The following is an 18,259-nucleotide window of genomic DNA, read 5'->3' on the forward strand; positions in this document are numbered from 1 at the left end:
AGCAACTAAAAAGAAGAGTATTTACCTTCGTGGTTTTCCTTGGTTTGGGCTCAGGTTTTGGTGGAGCAGGTTTCTATAAAACATTTTTAGTTGCAGGGTGCGTTAGACATACTACCAGAAGCCAGCCAGCCACCTCCACCCCACACCTCCCCTTACTTCCTGCTCGTTAGTATGCAGCTAGAAAAAGACTGAAAAACCTTAATGCACAAATGCACCTCACCACTGTACACACCCATTTTCATTATCTCACTCATCTAGGAGTCAAAGCAATTTGGGGGTCATTCTAAGAGTAAAACGTGGAGATTAGTAGTAACTATTAAAAAAAAAAAGTCAGATACGTTCTAACAGAGAAGAGGAACTAAAACCAAATACTAGTAGTGGCATCAAATGAAGTCCTTGAAGGACAGCTCTTTCTCCTTCCCAGAGAAGTAGTTGCATTTCCACAACTAACATCAGCCTGCAAAACGGTGCGAAGTCAATACTGCACATAACAGACAGTGTTGCACTGAGGTGGGGAAATACATCTTTTGTCAGAACAACCTGAAACCTGAAACCAAGAAAACACAGATAACTTTAGCTCTAGAGTGCTTAAATATCCCTCAGCAAGAATAAAAATTGAATCAAGCAAAACATAACAAACCTGTTTGGTCTGAGAAACCATATGTGCCTAGAAAAGTATATACCAAGAGGTGTTATACATACTTACAGCTGACAATCTTGCTGATCGTCTTGTGGGCTACAGAAAAAAAGGAGAAAACATTTTTATAGGCTTACAGCAAACAGTATCCAAAGCAACATAGTATCAGTCATTTCATGGTGACAGCATAAAATGTGCCCCTACCAAAATGCGTCTCTAGAGCCGAACACAATTCACATCTTCCTCATCATGGACGATCAAAATTTTAAAGGGATAAAGTGATGTGAAAATTAGCAATAAAAATTGTTCAGGAATTATAACATCTAAATCTCCATATGGTTAAATACTTCCCGCCCCCCTTATTTTACAAGTACTTCCAAGTCCCTTGATGCTCTATGAAAGGTTCACAAATACAGCAAGCTTGTCTACCCGTGCACAGGACACTGAACCTTTCTCATAAATACTTAGAATGATGTTTCTATAATCTAGCAGATGCTACTTGTAATAGTGGGTAAAAATACCACGTGATTAACAGCAGAATAAAGCTAACATCCTTCCCTAGAGGATATCAGAGTGCTAAAATTTCAAAACATGAAACTAAGTCCTTCTACTTCCTCAGTTCCCCACACACTCACTCCAAGAGCCCAGGTGCACAAAGACAGCTGCAGGATGAGAGGGAGAAATTATTTCTTCTATTTAAACACAATTCTCAAAAGGAAAGAAGAAAGTCAGATATTCTGCTTTCCTCCACCTTTCTTTATCACTTCAACACACCTTCCTTATTAAATTATTTCACTCTGTTCTTTTTCATAAATTTATTACTGAAGATGGGTTAAGTCTTAGATAGTTGTAAGCTCATTAGTTTGTTCACAATATTTTTGTATTCATTAAAACAGATGAACCCATGATCCAGTTACACAGGATGGTTATCAAACAGAGTTAAAGTTTGGTCTATGTCATAAAAGTGGAATCACACTTGTAGCCAAATAAAGGGACAACTCAACTGCAACAAATATCCAATGTAACACAGCTTAAAAAGCGAATCAAAAATATCTTCTTAATTACATATTAAGCACTTAAGTTGACCTGAAAAAACATGGCTCCACATATCTTGCAACAGGAAAAAGCTGCTGTTAATACCTGAAGAATGCAGTAATTTGTATTCATTGGAGCCATTTAGGTATTCTTAGTGGAAAGCGGTAGTGAATGGTTCAGATCTGTGTCCAGCAAAATAGAAGTCTTGTCAAAAAACACCTAAAGATCTTTTCAGCTATCAAATATTTGTGCATCATCAACAAACAAAAGTAAACCGCTCTTTTCTTGGCAATTTAGAATATCGACTGCTTGTTAAGCAGCTTAGCACTATTTTACAACAGGTTAAATAAAACATTTCACTTTGTCAGGTAATCAAAGAACTCCTAGTTCAAGGCATCTTCTTTTACAAATCTGTTTTCTTAACTGATGATCCCTCAGCATTTGGGCACTGGAATGTTATGTTAGCATCTACTTTTTAAAGGATAGTACGTTGTTTTAGATAGATTATAATTCTCTCCCATATTCCCCAACTGTTCCTGTTCCATGATTGCTTTCATAGAAGGCTTGTATCGCCAGAAGAAAGTCAGCATAAACCCTCAGTTCTTTAAAAATTCCTGACAGGTAAGTAATTTTAATTCTCATTCAGAGTTTGTATGTATTTTGTGTTACCTGATTATAAGGAGGGAACTGCAGTCATGTCAGCAAAGGTCACATTTTAATGTGCTTTTGGAACCCCTGTCCCCCTCCAAACAGCTGTACTAAGCCAGGAACTAGCAGCTCGCCCAAGAGTCTATTTGACACCTACGGAACGAGTCTATGAAATGGAGCAGACACAGAACAACACTTTGCACTTTCCTACTGTGCCAGCTTCTGGCAATCTACAGTTGCGAACTTTCCAACCTGGATATTATATCCACATCATGTGTTTAATAGTCCCCAAGGGTCATTTTCTCCATGAATTTGTCTAATAAGCTAGTGAACCCGTTTACACTTTCAGTTTCCATAACATCCTATGGCAATGAGTTCCATAATACAATTACGCACTGTGTGGAAAAGTAAAAGCAAAACCTTCCTCCTCTGTTGTTTTTCCTTTAAACTTCTTGCCACTAGACTCCTCTTGTTTTTGGGTTATATGAGTAATAATTCCCTAACTGCCTTTCTCTGTGTTACTTATGATTTTATCACGCCTCTGTTACATAACAAAGTCAAGAATCCTAGAAAATCTGGGGAGTTTTTTTGTTTGTTTGTTTAAAGCTGCTCTGCATCCTCCGTTTGTCCCACTATACTTGGTATCCTTTTCATTCTATCGTGGCCTTTTTAAAGAAGAGTCAGGAGAACTTCATTTGGTAGTCCCACATCTGGGAGCACAACAAATTAATCTTGTGATACACTGATGTTTCGCACTCTGTCCTCTAGTATTTTTTTCCTATATTCTAGTTACCTTTTGTTTAGAAGAACTGACGTTTTCTAGTAACTATTCACTGTGATTTCACAATCTCTCCCCTGATTAACAGCTGATTTGCTGACCATCACTGTCTTCCCCTCCCCTCATGTATTAATTTGCATTTCTCCATACTGAATTTCTATTGATATTTTATCACCTAGTTATCAGTGACATAACAGCCTTCTCAGTCTCTCTCACTTCTCACTACCCTGATAATTTTTTGTAAACTTAGCAAACTTTGTCATTTCTCCAGTACCTCTTCTCCTAGATCATTAATGAACGTATTCAGCAGCACAAGCCCAAACACAAGTCATAGAATCATGGAATACCAGGTTGGAAGGGACCTCAAGGATCATCTGGTCCAACCTTTCTTGGCAAAAGCACGGTCTAGACAAGATGGCCCAGCACCCTGTCCAGCCGAATCTTAAAAGCATCCGATGTTGGGGAATCCACCACTTCCTTGGGGAGATTATTCCAATGGCTGATTGTTCTCATTGTGAAAAGTTTTCCTCTTGTGTCCGATCGGAATCTCCCCGGGATTAACTTGTACCCATTATCCCTCATCTTTTCCATGTGACTCCTTGTAAAAAGGGAGTCTCCATGTTCTTTGTAGCCACCCTTTAAATACTGGAATGTGGTGATAAGGTCTCCCCTTATCAATCCTTCCAATACTCCACTGATAATTCTCCTCCATTATGAAAATTAACTACTTCTTCCCTACTCTCTTCTCATATCTTTTATCTGTTACCAGTTCTTAGGAAGATCGTCCCTTTAATCCATTCTAGCTTAGTTTTTTTAAGAACCTGCCTGGGGAGCCTTATCAGAAAGTGTTCTTTACGTGCAGGTAAACTATGTCAATTGGCACGCTATCATCCTTAATACCTGTTGACTTCTACAAAGAACTCAACTGCCTGAAGCATGACTTCTCTCTGCAAAATCCGTGTCGACTCTCCCATTATACATTTGTCCACATATACTTTTTTTTTTAAACTACTTTTGCAAGTTAGACTTTATTTTCCAGAATTCCTTATCTAAAGTCCTGGGGCATTTCATCACCTTCAGTTACTCTGGTACTGAGGCCAATGCAAGCAGTAAATTACATACTGCACTTAACAGTTTGGCAATTGCTGGTGAATACTGTCTAGTTCTCGCTCGCACTCCATTAAAGAATGTCCTCCAGACACTACACCTGTGAGAACAGGCTCCACTGTGAGAACCTCCGTAAGAATTCTCCATAGCAGGAGTTTCATTACTGTTTTTCAGTTTCACATTTGTCATGCTGGAGGGTTTGCTCCTTTCCTTATTATTTTCCATCAATACAAAAAACACCTTTCAAGAATAATAAATCTCCCTTACTTTGCTATTAAGGTATTCTGCGGGTTTTTTTTGGGGGAGGAGTGGGGGCTTTTGAAAAATAATATGCATTTCTGCAAGCCTCTAGCATGGTGTACCACAAAGTCTCTCTGCCACCTGAAACCATTAAACTTTTTAGCTGCCCCTTTTAATAGGCTCTCATTTTTAATAAATGAGTGGAGTTATCAAACATTACCATAGTGGAATTTATTTGCACTTAAATTCCTGCAAGAATGATGAATCTGAATATATTATGGTCACAATTACAGAACAGTTCTCTGACAACTGTCTTTTTAACTAGCTCCTACATACTACTGAGGGCCAAATAAAGAGCTGATTATCCTTTTATTGGTCCTTTGATTTGTTCCTCCAGGAAGCAAGCATTTACAGTTTTAACTTTTTTGTCTTTGTAATGCCATCCCATGCCTTTTACCAAATCTCTGAAAGGTAACTGAAATCTCCATCAACACTATTTCAATCCTCAGAGCCTCTCTGATCTCCCTTAACATCCCATTGCCACTTTTTTAATTGTGGTCAGATGATAACTGGCACAATTTCTACACTATATACTTCCCATTTACACATGGCTTGGCAATCCATAAAGGAGTCTGCTGTACTTATTGATACAATTATTCTAGAGAAATATTAAAGACGTAATAGAAAGCCATTCGACCACTAATGCAACTTGGCTCTCAACCCTGTATAATTTTTACCTTGGTGTCACAGTTTCCCAACAAGTTTCTGAGTTGCCCATTGTATCAATGTCCTCATTTAAAGCCAGATAGTCCAAGTTGCCCAGATTTAGATTTGCAGCTTTTGTGTTTTGGCTTGACTGCCTGTTTTCATTAGCATGAATTAAACAGGGCCTTATTTCTTAAGACTGCTCTTTACCTTTGCAGATGCAAACTTTTATGGCTTCTGTGCTCGTCCCCGTTCTCCGCCTGATAGGGAGCTCTGACTTCGCCCTATGTGCTCTCAAGAACTTGCCAGTCTTCCCTCAGATGTTTAGTTTAAAATAGTTCAGAAGATCTCCTCAGTGCCATCCACATAGGTCTGTTTTGGTTCAGACTGAAGCCAGCCTTCCTACGTTAAGTTCTGCCTATTCCAAGAGCTCCCACAGTTTCTAATTTAATCCTACAACCATCTTCTTCATTCACACACTGAGAGCTACAGGTGTATCTACTGAGAGTAGCTTAATTTGTTTGGTTTTTTTTTTTCTTTTTTTTTTTTTAGCATCAACAGCCACTATTATCTCACCTTGACTGAAGACTACTCTAACAGCTCTCATATTTCAGAGTCAGCGGGCTCTCTCCAGAGAGCCTATGTATTTCTCTGAACTTTCTGGTCTTTCTTCTTTATTCTAGCAATCAGGTCTCAAATTTTTAGGGGAAGGAACTTTTACTTTTCTGGCTCTTGAAGAAATACTATCTAAACTTGGACAGAGAAGAACATTCATTCAGAGCAAAGGAAATGATATTTTTACTATGATTTAGTCAGCCTTTTCATACTTTATGAAAAAAACAAAACAATTTGTCTTCTAGGAAATTCCATAGAAAAATACTGAGGTATCAAAATCTATTCCTCTCAGACCTCCTTTTTACTCTACCTGTTTTTTTCAGCTTATTGTAAACTTTACTATTGTTTGAAATATTTTGACATTTCCACTGTACCATCTTTTACTACCAGACTGAGCAACAACCAACTCCTCAATGCAGAAAGTGTACAACTTCATTAGACTATTTTTCCTGTTCAAATATGCTCAAAGATTTAAAAGAAGAGCAATTAATTGTTAATTCATTTGAATATTCACCCATTCTTTTCAAGGTCCTGATTTAACTTTGTCTGCCACAAAAGATGACAACTAAGAAAATGAATTCTTGTAATTCTCTACCTGTTTTTTAAATTCATATTAAGGGCTGTGACAGACAAACTAGCAAACTTTACTGTAGAGGTCAAGGTATCACCAGCTGTCTCCTTGCATTCACTAACAGAAGTTACTGTGCCCTTAAAACAAATTCAGACAAAGAAAACACACAAATGTGTCAGCTGCTCCAGTTTAGAACCTGGCATCTTAACTCAAGACAACCTTCCATCAGTCACTTAAGCTAAGAATAGTTTTTAAGTAGACTGGCTGAGGTGTGTGCATTAACCCTCTTCTGCCAACCCGCTAGAGACAGAGCAACAGTTCCAGGCACTGTTGCCACAAGATCCACCAGAGCTTGTCTATCAAAGCCCTAAGTGTTTCTGAATTTTTTTTTGCGTACTAGTAAGTTGTATGAATCCTCAGTGCACCAAAACCAAATTACGCCAGATAAGCCACAAATGTGGTTTACTGTCATTATTCCCACTGAAAACACCTCACTAGAAGTGCCAGAGCAATGCGTAGTCTTCCGATATGCAAGACTGCAGATCTCCAGTTAAATAATTAAATGCCAAAATAAATTTAAAAAAAAGAAATATATATATATACTTGCCTCTTGTTTAGTTACTTTTGCTGCATCCTTGCCTTCAGCACCCTCTGGAGACTGAAAGAAAATATTAAGTCAGTGTTTTTATTACAGAGTTAAAAGCATCCAGGCAACAGCAAAACAAAGATTACAGTGAAGATTCTTCTTTCTATACATTGCAGCAACTTAAAGAAGCCTGGCAAATTTATATTAGTATTTACACGCAGCATTGTACCAAAGCCATTCTAGATTTTCCAAGCAAGAACACAAGGACTGATCATGACCAGGTACATACATATCATATCACACAGCATCCCTCAGTGGTCCCTCTAGCCAATTAACTAAAGCATCCATAGGCTCCAGTGGGAGCTCCATCTAATCAGCAGTTGGTAGCACAACAGTATGAACTGGAAATCTGAGGTTTGCTCTACTAGGGCTTTTGAAATCCCTGAGAAATTTAACACGTTTCTTCCCAAACATGAACTTAACTAGTAACGAGATGTGATAAGATGAACCAAGAAAACACAGCATTACTGAAATGAGTGATTTCTTTACCTCATTTACTCCTTTTGTGCCTCAGGCTCGCTCAGCTGGAAGCTTTAACAGTATCTTTCCCTCATCTCATCTCCTCCATCAGAACAGTAAAAATCAGTAAAACACCAAGACGTTGACACGAAAACTAGGGACAAACATGTTTCTTTACAAGAACAAAGTATCAGCCTGACCATTCTAATGCTCCTCTTCCAGAGGTACTAGAGAAACGTTAGTTAAACCACAGAGGGGTGGGGGGATTTAAAAATAAATAAATAAATTAAAAAAAAAAAATCAAGCTTCTGTCTTTTGTTTACAACTCAAGACACATTACTTCACATTTTGCAAGTGACTGGTTTTCCACCTAGGAGCAAGCAATTCATGGAACAACAACAGCAGCAGCAGTTAGAGGAGAACTACAAGAATGGCATGTGTTTCAAAAAGGCATTTAACAGGCAGAGAAGGCAATTTGGTTGCTGTTTTGTTTTTCAATCAGTAAAGGAGCAGGCTAGTTACCTTTTCCTTTGCCTTTCCATTTCAATCCTAACCCAAACCTCCCCCCAGATTTTGACACGGAGTGTCTCGGAGTAATACAGTTATGGTTTAAAGCAGAGAAAAAGACTGGCTAGTTTGCAGCAGTTGACCACCACCTTCTCCTGTTATTGGGCTCTAACATACTTACAGAAAGACACCCCCCACCAGAGAATAAAACGTGGCTTTGTTACTGTGCGCTCTCCTGACAGAAAGCAAGCACGCCACAAAAGCAGCTGGTTTAAAAAAAGCCGAGGACTGATCATCTAAGTAGCTAGCAAACAGCAGGAAGTTAAGCAGCACTGCGCAGCGTAGAGCAACTCAGAATAGCAACAGAGTCAGGCATCCAAAATGGAGCCTGACTGCTCCCTACGCTACTGCAGCCTCACCAGCCACCTGCAGGATTGTTTCAGGTTTGCATTCCTAAAAGCCTTTCGGTTTGGTTACTAAAGAGTTGCTACAGCTTGATGGTGGGATGCTGGGAGCATCAAAAGCCATAAGGAATACAAAAACAAGTAGTTCCGTGATCACTGTCAGTAACAAAGTCTTGTTTCCTACAACTTCCCTCTTCAGCTCACGATACGGTACAAGCTCTGGGTATAGCTTTTCTGTAGTCCATGAATTCCTAACATCTGTTTCTCCTATATGAATTTTCTCAAGTCTAGCAAACTTGCACCCCACCCTTTCCCTGGGAGGGACCTCAAATAGCATCCTTCCTGTCCTGGGCACCTATTTACATGGAAGTTCTCACAGATTTTATAGTCTTTCCCTCATAGTGGCCAAGAGGCTCAAGATTTACAGGGGTAGGGTCAGAAAGACGGCATGATTCATTTCCATCGGAAGCCAGGCTAAAAAACTCACCATAAACTAAATGAAGCTGACTGACACTCCACAATCGGGCTGTTTTACCCTGCTTCACTTTTAGGAACGACAGAGCTTTGCAACAGGGCTAAATCATCACAAGATGGCACTGCCACATGCCAACAGCCTTGCAGTAATTGCCCAAGAGCAAACTCTCACCCTGAAATACTGCAGTTAACACACAGATATTTACCCCATTCTCTTTAGCACTAATGAAAGACAAGTCTCCTACATTTCTGACAGACAAGGCAGCCTGATTTTAGATGCCAGTATTATTGCTTGACAACAGATTTTTAAAAACTGTTCATGAAGCTAACCACAGGGAGGAAAAAATATTAAAATACTCTTAACGCAACCACAACCACTGTATACCACTATGATATATTACACAACATACTTCAATTAGGTTAGCTAATTAGCCCAGCATTCCCTCTCAAGTTAGAAAATCCAACAGCAATTCTGAAGGCCACATAACTTTCTCCATGCGCAGTAATAATCTCAGAGGTGTGAATAAGCAGCAAGGGGTTCTGACACGCTCTCATTTCCATTTCAGACCTGCTCCCTCCTCTCTGCAATCACTACAAGTCCAGGCGTTTGGAGGCTTCACTCGTCCTCCAGGGCCTTGGCTCCCCAGTACGCTGGCAGAGCTGTGTGGGAGGCCATGTCATGAATAAGGTAATTGATCCAGCTGAAAAATAGCATGCTGCTTAAACAAATTTACAAATATTATAAATATATGTACAAATTATAAATATATAGTCTTCCCTGCTCCAGCAGAATCATTTTACTGCACAGCTGCACAAACAATTGAGCCAGTAAAACAGACAAGAATGAAGTGGCATGGGGCAGTTGCAAGCTGCCTGGGACCCTTTTAAGCTGACAGACACACCAAAAAAAATACGTATGTCAGATATGGCTACAGTATATTTGTTAAAAGAGGAACAGAAACGTATTTTCCCATGTGTGAGTCCTGCTTAGACATCCCAGTGAGTCCCAGCTGATGTGGATCTTCATGCTAGTTTTTGCAGTACTATCTCCTCTCCCTAGGGACCAGAGAGATTTGTACAGGAATGGACTTGAGCCAAGCATAGTTCCCAAAGAACTTGGCATGCCACACGCAGTGACTGTCTGCACTAGCATCTGGAAGTCACAGGACTTTTATGTAGATACCACCAAAACCTTGAAGTCCTTGTCCCTAACTCTTCCACAGGAACCCTTCCCCCATCTTTTGTCCTGGTGACAAACTACTGAAGGAACTCTGGCTTCAAAGCAACCAAACATACTAAGTAACCCATCCCCTTGGCACATTTTTCCACATGACGTAATGCTATGGCTCACCATATTTCACATGACACCCCAGTCACATTCAAATGCACCCTGGATATTGTGTCTTACATCGTAAACTAGTCAGCAGTGGGACTGTCCACACCGCAAGTTTTGTGCGGCAAAATCAAAGACGAATGCACGCGCTGAATTACTTGACAAGGGCAGTACTCCAACCTCAGTAATTCTTCAGCTGTACTCCATCATATGCCTGTATTATACTAAAAAGTAGTCCCTATAGGCCTGCTGTGCCTGATACTGTATGGATGCCTACAAGAGACAAGACAGATAAAACAAAAAAGCAAGTAAGGACACAAGTGATAGTGATTTTTTTTTCCCCAATCACAGAGGTACACAGAAGGAAAGAAGCTGACTGGCTAACTCTAAATATGCTTTTGACATTTAAACTAATAGCAAGTTTTAGGTTCAGATGACCACACATTGTGTCATACCTCAATTAGCACTACATATTGGCAATAAGATTGTAAATTAAGCTGTAGCTAAGCTTTGTAAGATCTGTCACAGCTGCATAACTTTTATATCACAAGATTAACCTGGAAGGCTGCATGGAAGATTCCCTGTGTCTATCAGCAATCTGCTTTTTTATTTATTTGCTTTTTCCCCGCCCCTTTTTAAGGACAACCTAAAAAATTATTTTGAGAGGATTGGAAAAAACAAAGGAATATTAATAGATGATAGAGAACATTAAAAAAATCAAAATATTAAAATTGAGGTTGCTTGTATACACAGTTCTTGCACTTTACCACCTGTGAAGTATACATAAGAACCGGTGTTTCCATGCACCAGGACAATACTGCGGTATCTTCAATGACACCACCATTACAGAACTGTTAAGCTGAAACCAGAAAACTAGATAACTGTTTTAAGGAAACATTTAATAGAACATACAGGCAAATTTCCTTTTTTAATTGTTCTTAAGGCTGGGTTACTTGGTAGAGATGCACCACAAAAGAAACAAAAAGCTTCAATTTTTCTAATCAAAACCCTGCAATATAAGCAGGATGTAATGACAATACAGTTACAGAGTAGTGAAGTTATTGATGTCTTTTTGAGAGATCCAAAGGTACATGTTTGAACTTGCAGCGACCAGCTTCAGGATAAATATTTTGTTTGTACTTAAATGAATAGATTGTACTATTATAAAGGAGTACATTAAAAAGCACGAAGAATGAGAATACAAGTATGTGAGAAGTAACAGTCAGTACAGAAGGTTGCTTATAAAATGAAATAGATCATTCATTCTCTGAAGGATCTTATTACTAGCCGAAACTCAACACCTTGGCTCTGATGGGACAGAAATGAGTCCTTTCATACCCACGTGAAAAAAAACGAAAAAGCAGATGCCAATTTAATTCAAACTACCACGTTAAGAAGTTAAAGGCGGAAAGCCTTCACTGTCCTAACACTTGAGTACTCTCTATAGCGTTTCCTCCCTTCTTTGCAAGCTGTTTTGTTCAGCCACATCTCAATATGCTGCCTGCAATGGGATTTGCCTGTAGATACTTTCCTGGCTCGCTGTTCTAGCTGCAATTTCCATGATGTAATGCTTTGGTCATTCCTCCAACAACTTTTTTCACCAACCAAAATATGATAAAAGCTTGCAACAAAACCACAGTGCAAGAAAAGAAGACGTACTGAGCCCTAAGCCTTTTTCAGGGTTTACTGCATTATTTTCCTAAAATTTTTCCTCCCCTCATTTCCCTGTGAGTAGAATTCTGCATTAGACTAAATCGAATTCAATGAATTGTTTCCCCATACATGCTAGATCTTCTAATTAACTGTCTTCAGAGCAGCTCTGAATTTTTGTGCCAGTTCATAAATGTAATTAAAATGCTGTTTATTTGTTTTAGATTAATGAAGACTACGTGTTGACTAATTTAACACCAACCAACTCCTGCAACACCCTTCTAACCATTGTTTCCTCATTTAGCTCCTCCAGCATCTTACCATTAACCTTTGTTTATAGCTAGTTCTTAGATGTTTTCAGCAGATAAAACAGTGCTCACTGCCAAGCCAATGTGAATTAACTTTGCAAGTAAAATTAATTCTCCCTAATAAATGCTTTAAGAGATCAGGTATTCTTCCTACTACACCCCTTCATTTCTTTTTTCTACCAAGAGCCTGATCCTGAAAGGGCGGGGGGGGAAATGCTTACCACTAATTTCAAGAACAAGTAATTCTACCAGAACCATGAGTGAAGTACAGCATAAATCTGGTTACTGGCTGGATTTTTTAAATAGTTATCTAAAATGGTATCTGTCTTGCTCTCTGCCAAAAAATCCAAGGGTGTTTTTTTTTTTTTTTAAATATACCATACATACACGTACATATATTCTTCACTAAAAAAACCCCAACAACAAAAAAAACCTGTTTAAATATTTATTAAGTATATAATATTATAATATTTTCTGTTTAGAAGTATTACAATGAAATATTATACAATGTCATTTTTAGAATTTAAATCCCTCCATCATACATCTATTAAGAGCAGAATATTTAATTTTCTAATTCTTTGGGGAAGAATGTCAAGATCATAAGTTCTGAAAAGACAAACAGTATTTAAAAGTTTAAATATAAAGACCACCATTAATATCCCCTGGTATTAATAAGCAATTAGGGGGAAAAAATCAGGGAAAACATTTCCTGATCAAAGTCTCCATTCTTGCTTAGAGATTCAAGCCAAACAGAGTGACTGGTTAACATGCATTGCATTTTCATAGAATATATGAGAAAATAAGAATACAAACAGCCTGGTTATAAACAAAATCAGTAGGTTCAGAAAATGCATCTTATTAAATTCCTTAATTCTTAACAGGTAACGTCTGTGAGCCTTATGCTCTTCCAGACAAGACAGAAGAGACAGAAACCAAGTTAGGCCTGGGGTATTTCTAGATATGCAAAACCAGCCAGAATAAATGCTTTTCCAAAAGAGGAAATTCCTTCATTGTAGATTGAGGTTTTGCTATTCCCACTGAAAAGAGGTCAAAGATTGACCAATATAATTTAAAACACATTTAAATTCGATGGGACATTTTAGAAGCCTCACAACTGGTTTGGCTTTTATTTTTCCCTCCAAGTTTGTCTTCCCTGTAGTCAGTTTTTTGAATATGACATCTTCTACCTATAGCAGAATGAAGAAGTAAGAGCAGTTTCTAGAGGCTCAGATTTAAAAAAAAGAAAAACAGCATTGTAATTTAAAATTAGACAGACAGTTCCTTTTTCAGACAGTGAAGTAATGAGCTGCATTTTGAAAAATACAGATCAGCCATGGGAGCAGTGAGCACAGTGCATTTGAAATTGTTCAGTTTCCCCTGAACACCAAACGTGATAATTCAGCTAGATAGTAAGTAAATTCTTGTGTCAGTATTTGCTTAACCATTTTACTGCCACTGTAAAATAAAAAGGCAGATTCAAAGAATATGATGGATGAAATCCAATCCCTAATAATATTATTTCTCTGACCTTTCAAAGCTGATGCCAGTTCTGCAAGTGAGATGAAGCTGATCGACTCATGCAAGTCTACATACAGAGCCAGAGTTTTTAAAACCTTGAAGATTAGGTTCTGAAATCTGTATCTAAATAGAATTGATCAGATCTGCAAAGCAAAACTAGCACAAAGTACTTCTGAAAAAATATATGAAAAAAAAATTATCTACTTAAAGATAGAGATTAGACAACTACTTTCACTAACAACCTGAAAATTCTGATTCCTGAAAATAGCCACCTCTGACAGAAAAGTACTCTGAATGACTGAAAAAAAGTGTATAATCCTCCCCTCCCAGAGGACATAATTGTGATAAAACCACAATAATCTAGAAAAGAACCTTTTTTGTTGTTTTTTCAACTAACTGATGCCACAGAACATCAAACCTCCAAGATGATGATAGCAGGTCCACAAGTAAGAGGTAGGTACCAATGGCACAACTGGTACAATGCCTTAGATACGACAACCTCTTAACCCCAGCTGGAATTATTACCGGGATGTAACAGGAGTATTGCTCTACTACATCAGCCAGAATGGAGAGCTTCATAGACAACCTAAATGCAGTTTCAAGAGAAGAAAAAAAGTAAAATGTCTCCAAGAGGGTGCAGGTGGGATAAGGAAGAAAGGATGCAGCAGAGATAAAGGATGTTTTCCTACTACGAATAGAGCACCGACACCTCTCCTCAACTGTGCTTGAGAGGAACAAAATACTGTAGAGGTAAAAATGTCGTTAGACACTTGATTTCCAACTATGGAAGCACTGTCTGCTACTACTAACTCAGGTAGCATTAGGACAACAGAGAAAGCTAGGTAGGAAAAGCAAACATAATCAACAGTCCCAACAAAGCCAGTGTTGATGGGAACATATGCAATTTTTTTGCGCAGACAGATCCCAACATTCTTAGGGAACATTGCATTTTATATTTGCAGCTTTCACTGTTACCAAGTACACCCACTCTTTACTACAGGAAGACAGGAGCTGTATCTCCAAATTACAGGAGTAATTAATTGAAAATTGGTAATTTCCAAAGACACCAGGGGACGGGGGGACAGGACGACCAACAAACAAAAAACAAGCTCAATGCCTGCCCCCCTTGCCCCATGGTGCAAGGACACAATTTGACCACTGAGTTGTTCTGATTATTGTAATGAATTAAGGAATACTCCTCTATGCACTCTAAGTTAGGGACAATCAAAGAAAAGCTGGCTAAGGCTGCCATCTGATTAATGCCTGGCTGCTGCTAAGAAGAGTTCTGCCCTTTCCCACCTAATCATTCCTGCCAATAAACCAGCTTAACTCTTTGTGCCAAGGTACACCACAAAAGTCCAAACTGTAAAGTCCCACACTGCCAATTTTGCTGACAATAAAATTGGTATAAGAGCATCTTACTTCTTCATGCAGCCAGTTGCTCATTCCCAGCCCTACTCCCTTCTAACAGGTTACCACACATTCATTGTGCCACTATGCAGCATCTCTAAACTGGATCAGTAAAATGATCCAGGATAAAAAAAAATTCTAAAGCACATTCAAACCTGTTAAGTAGACAAGCATTAAGAGGATCGTGGCCTGAAATGTAAGTCCAGCACCTGAAAACACCTTTTTGACTACTGGACCACGGGACAAATCACTGTGCTAGCTTAGTGCAGTTAAAGCCCCGAATATAGATAGTGGCCATTATGATCCTATGAAGTGCTAATTTCCAAGAGAAATCTCTGGATCTGGTTTACTTACACTCTACAAAAAAGACAATATTACAATCATGCCAAGAAAAATTCAACTTCATACAATTTCTCTGAAACAACAAGGATATACCTTGGAACATACCAGGCCTATACACAGCTACTGCCTGGGTATAAAACAGCAGAGAAAGTGAATTTTTTTCAGGTAAGACAGAAGAAAAGCAGCCTTAAACTAAATAGCATATACCTGCTACATTCCATTTACACACAGGACTTCATTTTTTTAAACTTAACAATACTGATACTCTAGAATACAAAATATTATCACCCCCGTTGGAGTGTTGAACTTCTGTCTATAAAGATTACCTGCACCTGGTTAGTTTTGAACTCAGAGGTGATGACTTACAAAGTAGATTGTACTACTGGGTACACCTCATCAGATATCATGCTTTAATGCGCCCAAGGAGCATTAGGAATGATTTTTAATTGACAATTCAGTGAAAACCTAAGAATTTTTAGGTTGCCCATTCATTAAGTCCAATTGTATTTCAGTGTAATCTAAGAAGAAAATTTATATACATTGTTATCAATTGCTGATAAATGGGTCAGATTTTTACAGAGTTGTATAAAATGATCAGAAACATTTTAATCTATAAATCCTTGGTCAATGAGCTTTTAATCTCCGTAACTCTAAAAAACAGTCTTAGCTAAAATTATATAATTAGCTCTAAGCTATTTTAAAGTGTATCTTTAATATAAAACGTGGACAAATTTTTCTTGCACGTATTTAATAGCTCTGTAAACATAATTTATTGCAACATGGCATAGCAGCATTACTCAAGCATGTTTTTTCTTCAGTGCCACTCAACACTGCTACACTGTATTGTATCTAAGTGTACCATACGCAGATAAAAATGTCATCTTTTCTGCTTAATTTTTCTATGAAAGATGTAGATCCTTTGAGTCAGTCTGGTCAACAGATACTTGGAGTAGGCCAACTAAGCAGTTTTCAATTGCTTTAAATACATCAAGGTTTAAAATTCTCAATAGTTACAAATTTAGAACAAACGGTACAATTTCTAAAATTGGTAAGCGACAAAACATCCTTTTCCCTTGTATTAGAAGACTCCTGCAGTCTTTTAAGATGCTCTGGCACCTCTATTCTGTTTGCCTTGGCTGAATGTTAAGCGCATCTCTGCATAGCAATCGTTTTACCTGTCCCTGCAAAGGATGCCAAAGGTAGAAGCCCACCTGAGGACTCTGCTGGCATGTTAGGTAGGAGTTTGTCGAAGTCAGGGGTACCTCAGTGACACAGATGCAAAGGTGGTTGTCTTCTGCTGTTGCCTAGCCTGTTTTCCAGCAGTTACTGAATGGTGTAGGATTGATCTAACAGGAAAAGCAGAAAGAGAAACTACCTTTGCAGAGGCCTGACTTCTGCTCTTAGTCCTCATGTAGCACAGGGAGGAAGGAGGAAGCAGTCAGCATGAAACGCAGGGGGAGTTCAAGCAAAGTCTGGAGAGAGAAGTGGGACAGAATGGGAGTGGGGAGAGGGCAGCAGCCAAGACATCTGGATCTGGTACTGACCCCTTTTCCCTTCTAATCTATAATCAACTCCAGAGCGCGAAATAAAATACAGAACCTCCCCCATTTCTATGTCCCACTGCTAACAGTGTGCCCTGTTAGTTTTGTTCTAGGATAAACTGAAGAATGCCTCTGCTACAGAGCAAGAGCTTCCAACCCCAGTGATGAAACAAGTTGTTGGCAAGGTGCGAGTCCCCACATCGCTGCAGCTTCTTTCCTGCCAAGTAGCTTCAAAATGAAGATAACCTTAGCAGAAAAAACACTACGTTACATTGATGCTGGTATGTTGAAATGACATGGACTGATACACAGTTGAAGTATCAGAACATGGAAAGGGACATAAAGTGGAGCTGGACAGCACTTGAGTGTGCTTCATACTGCTGCATTATGAACACAAACTCACCTGCTACTCTTGCACAAGATATACACCTCATTCCACAGACCTAACAGCGACAGCGGGATCATTCAGAGCCACAGCAAACAGCTGTCATCTGCAGGACTCTCAGCTTCATTAGTTAATTGGTGTTTGATCACATACAAGTTGCTCCAACAAAATTTTAGAGAACCAGTTACTATTGCAAGTTCCTCAGTTTCACACCACAAAGCAAGATGACAAATTTGGAGACGTAACAACAACAAATGCACCACTCAGAGTGCAGAAGGTGTTTATTAGGGGGAATAAAAAAAAAATCAGGACAGACATCTTAACCTGAGAATCCAAGATGAAGGGACCATTCCAACAACTCGAGCATTTACTTCTGTGCCCCATTTCCCTATCAGTGGATGAAGAACAACATTTCTTTTGAATATTCGTGACACTTCAGAAATGCAAACTCAAACACGCAGAAGGATTTCACAAAGAAAATTAAGTGTAGGTCCAGACAAAAAAGCGTAAGTAGAATTTAACATCTCTAAGTTAGTACATGTAATAACGTGCATTTAACCCCAAGGATTAGAAAATACATTGATTAGATACCTGGTTGGCAAAACAACTAGTACAGCAAGAGTCCCACAAAAAACTATCATGTGATCATGTAACTAAATGCACTACAATAGGACAACCCTGGAATATGGCACTTTCTAACTTCCACTAAAGAAGCAGCATTCCAAGCAAAATATTCAGAGAGTTTGTTTTTCTGTAGTAAATATAACCAACTAGTCTTTCTGACTTTAAAGAAAGTGAGTTTGCATAATAGAACAGGAACCTGCCACAGATGTTCTCTATTACATTTTCACAGTATCGACTGTACTGCAGAAACTAACGTTCCTGACTACAAGGCAGCGGCAAATAGTCTACTGAAGTGGCTAACTAGACCACAATATTTTTTTTA

At 38.7% G+C, this 18,259-nt stretch overlaps 1 protein-coding gene across 4 annotated transcripts in view; it reads right to left on the reverse strand.

The window, feature by feature from the left end:
• The window catches only part of HMGN3 (high mobility group nucleosomal binding domain 3), a 21,096-nt gene extending 4,250 nt beyond the window's left edge, over nt 1-16,846 (reverse strand). For 3 of the 4 annotated variants that reach the window (XM_009274036.1, XM_009274038.1, XM_009274037.1), the window contains exons 1-4: nt 16,763-16,846; nt 6,944-6,994; nt 707-736; nt 26-73 (exon numbers count right to left, since the gene is read on the reverse strand). In XM_009274036.1, the coding sequence (XP_009272311.1) occupies nt 26-73; nt 707-736; nt 6,944-6,994; nt 16,763-16,798 (165 nt within the window). In that variant the 5' untranslated portion in view covers nt 16,799-16,846. The remainder of the gene's footprint in view (nt 1-25; nt 74-706; nt 737-6,943; nt 6,995-16,762) is intronic. The other variant, XM_009274035.2, reaches the window with a different exon arrangement.
• Between the last annotated feature and the right edge of the window lie 1,413 nt (nt 16,847-18,259).

Source organism: Aptenodytes forsteri, unplaced genomic scaffold (assembly GCF_000699145.1).
Source record: "Aptenodytes forsteri isolate BGI_AS27 unplaced genomic scaffold, ASM69914v1 Scaffold288, whole genome shotgun sequence".
In the NCBI taxonomy this organism is placed as follows: Eukaryota; Metazoa; Chordata; class Aves; order Sphenisciformes; family Spheniscidae; genus Aptenodytes; species Aptenodytes forsteri.